This window comes from Haliotis rufescens, unplaced genomic scaffold, assembly GCF_023055435.1.
Source record: "Haliotis rufescens isolate VD_foot unplaced genomic scaffold, xgHalRufe1.0.p SCAF_16, whole genome shotgun sequence".
NCBI classification, from domain to species: Eukaryota; Metazoa; Mollusca; class Gastropoda; order Lepetellida; family Haliotidae; genus Haliotis; species Haliotis rufescens.
In genome coordinates, this window is record NW_025963846.1 from 14,798,968 (window position 1) to 14,802,873 (window position 3,906).

The 3,906-nt window shown below is 42.6% G+C and overlaps 1 protein-coding gene across 1 annotated transcript; it reads left to right on the forward strand.

Moving 5' to 3' along the window:
• Positions 1–487: 487 nt before the first annotated feature.
• On the forward strand, positions 488–3,305 carry LOC124137194 (plasminogen-like). Its single transcript, XM_046503397.2, has 3 exons — positions 488–898; positions 1,867–1,951; positions 3,000–3,305. The coding sequence occupies exons 1-3, from the start codon at positions 584–586 to the stop codon at positions 3,251–3,253; spliced, it is 654 nt and encodes a 217-aa protein (XP_046359353.2). The 5' UTR covers positions 488–583; the 3' UTR covers positions 3,254–3,305.
• The last annotated feature ends 601 nt before the right edge of the window (positions 3,306–3,906 follow it).

A 3,906-nucleotide genomic window follows, 5' to 3' on the forward strand; every position in this document is an offset into this window, starting at 1 on the left:
GCATTGAAGGCAATACGGACATGTTTTGAATGACAGTTTCCTTCAATGATATGTTGTCACACTAATCATTGTCTCAACATAGTGATGGTGTAACAACTACTAGTGTATGGAACAAGAACTGGTTGTCACACTAATCATTGTCTCAACATAGTGATGGTGTAACAACTACTAGTGTATGGAACAAGAACTGGTTGTCACACTAATCATTGTCTCAACATTGTGATGGTGTAACAACTACTAGTGTATGGAACAAGAACTGGCTGTCACACTAATCATTGTCTCAACATAGTGATGGTGTAACAACTACTAGTGTATGGAACAAGAACTGGTTGTCACACTAATCATTGTCTCAACATAGTGATGGTGTAACAACTACTAGTGTATGGATGGTAACAAGAACTGGTTTTAAGGAAACTGTAATAAACTCAGCTTTCAAGACATACATGTGGAAAAGTCAGCGGCCTCTATTAAAGAGGGTGAGGAAGAAACCTGCCCAAGACACACTTATAGTCACAACTGCGTGAGTGGACATCGACGACCTTGACAGATGGTATAACGTTATTAATCTGAAAAGAACTACAAAATGAAAAACCTTCTGACAACAATGTTGCTTGTGGAGCTGATGACAGGGTGTGGTCAAGTCACGGGGACATGCAGTCGAGGGGTTAACACCCCCGGGATCCTGGCTGGTAGTAGACTCGTGGGGTCAGTCTACCTCGTGCTCCAGACCCTTAACCTACAGGACTGTGTGACGTCATGTTTGCAGCAGTCTCGCTGCGCCAGCTTGAACTTCAAGGCGGGACAATGCGAGCTCAACTACGACAACTCGACAACGGCTCCTTCTGGAATGGTGGCTGCCCCTGGTTGGAACCATGCAAGCGCGTCACATATGCCATCGGTAAGTAATGATAATGATTCAAATGATAAAAATGATAATCATGATAAAATTGAAAATTATATAGGTTGTAGAAGTATCATTCGTGTCGCTCCCGAGGGACGCATCAACCCCGTGTGATACTGCCACAACGATTAATCTTACCGACATTTTATAATATGACATTGTATAAGAATTGGAATAAATTCAAGATTAGTTGAAAACAGCTGTTCGATCGAGCTGAGGTTAACTTGCGCTTTGTCACGTGACTTTCATTGAAAGTGTGCGGCTTAGTGCTTCGAAGCGGGGTATAAGGGATTTATTCTCCCTCTCAGAAATCAACTGCAGCCTGTCTTGTTTGTGGCGTGGTGTAAGGGATTTATTCTCCCGATGAGAAATTAATTTCACTCCAAGGCGGGATACATAGCATTTTATCAAGATCGCGTGAACCAAGAAGATTTCATCATTCTAACATGGTATCCGTGAAGATCCGGGTTAGAATAGGTCTTCAGCAACCCATGCTTTCTGTAAAAGGGGACTATGCTTGCTGTAAATGGCGACTGACGGGATCCTGTGGTCGGATTCGCTGACTTGGTTGATGAATGTCATCGTATCCCAATTGCGCGGATCGATGCTTATGATTTCAATTACTGGATTGTCTGATCCAGACTTTTATTTACTGACCGCCGTCATATAGCTGGAATAAAAACCTGGAATTGTTTTTCTTAAATATGGTCAAATGTGTAATGGAACGTATACTTTTGATATGAATAAAACATAAACATAATGCATTACCCGAATTTGACTTTGTGTAAAGGAAGGTTATTACTAAAAGGTTAGAACACATTTACATACAGTTTATCTGGTTGGACTACATTATTCACGCCATCACTTAGAACGTTAAAGAAAAGATTTTATTTCTACCAACGGCAGCTAAAACAAAACAATGAAGGTATGACAAGGTCTGTGAATGTTGTTCCTCTTCTTTTCAGCGACTTGCCGGTGTCTGTGAGTCCAGACCGTGTGGTGTGAACTACACGTGTAGAGACAGGGGCTGGAGCTATGAATGTGAACAAGGTAACCTCCTGTATAAACATAAACATGCCAGCTATCAATATTAAGCACTCATCTAGCCTACTGTCGCTATGTCCACATCCATTACTTATTTGTTCACTTAGATAACTCGCGAAGCCCGGTCATTCCAGAGCTATGTGGGCGGTCGGGTAGCCTTGTGGTTAAAGCATTCGCTCGTCACGCCGAAGACCCGACTTCGATTCCCGACATGGGTACAATGTGTGAAGCCCATTTCTGGTGTCCCCCGCCGTGATATTACTGGAATATTGCTAAAAGCGGCATAAAACCATACTCACTCACTCACTATCAGCTACATGATATAGAAACGACCTACTCACTCACTCCAGAGCTAAATGTTGAAGTTGTTAAATACTCAAGGTGAGCCTATATTTCAATACTCTGTTTGAAGGACGTCCGCGTGTATATTTTGAAATGAACAATATTAGATGTCTTAGAATTTAGATATTGCCAGTGATAAACATGATCATTGAGTTTTGATCATGTGGTTACAATCCGAGTAAGGGTCTACATTGCACAACACTGCGGACTTGCAATGTTTGTAATGTTTCTCATTACTGTAAGTAATATGCCTTATCGCCGGAACGGCTTGTTTTCACTTTCTAAGTTTAAGAGTAAGTGAGTGAGTGGGTATGGTTTTACGCCGCTTTGAGCAATATTCCAGCAATATCACGGCGGGGGACACCAGAAATGGGCTTCACGTGTACCCATGTCGGGAATCGAACCCGGGTCTTCGGCGTGACGGGCGAACACTTTAACCACTTGGTTACCCGACCGCCCCTCTAAGTTTAAGAACACATGAAGCTGTTTTTGTTTATCAATAATCGGGATATTTCGTGAATTTATGTCAATTAAGATTTATTTCCTCGCTGGGGTCATTTCATGATGATGATGGGGATTTTACAAGCGCTTCCGGTGGAGCCGATTTCGCACTCGGTATCATTTGAGTGTCATAAAACAGATTTTACAATTTAAGATGGAGGAGGCGTCGATTTGCTAGGACATGATGATGAACTTCCTCTGCTTTTTTCAGAGGAGTTATGCTTCACAAGATCGACGCTCTATCTCGGAACCCTGAACATTACCAACACCGGCCGGACATGTCAGAGGTGGGACACTGACACCCCACACAAACGTCGAGACTATCCCATGGGGATGTCACGCGGGGACCTCGCCCTAGTTGACGAGAGCAACTACTGTCGGGTGAGCCCCTACACCGAGGTGCCGTGGTGTTATACGCTTGACCCCAGCGTTCGCTGGGAGAAGTGTAGTGTCCCGTTCTGTTGAGTACAGTTTTCAGTAGACGGTTATGGAAATCATATGGACGCTCAAGTGAAGTGTATGAAGATGAACGTTAAAATGTATGATGATAGACAGTTTATAGACATCATATGAACGCTCAAGCGTATGACGATAAACTGTTTTCAGACTTCACATGGACGATCAAGCGTATGATGATAGACGGTTTTTCAGACTTCATATGGACGCTCAATTGGATGATGATAGACGGTTTATAGACATCATATGAACGCTCAAGCGTATGACGATAGACGGTTTTTAGACTTCATATGGACGCTCAATTGGATGACGATAGACGGTTTATAGAGAACATATGAACGCTCAAGCGTATGAAAGTAGCTGGTTTATAGATATCATATGAACGCTCAAGCGTATGACGATAAACTGTTTTTAGACTTCACATGGACGATCAAGCGTATGATGATAGACGGTTTTTCAGACTTCATATGGACGCTCAATTGGATGACGATAGACGGTTTATAGACATCATATGAACGCTCAAGCGTATGACGATAGGCGGTTTTTAGATTTCATATGAACGCTCAAGCGTATGACGATAGACGGTTTTTAGACTTCATATAGAGGCTCAAGTGTATGGCGACAGACGGTTTATAGACATATCATGAAGGCTCAAGAGTATG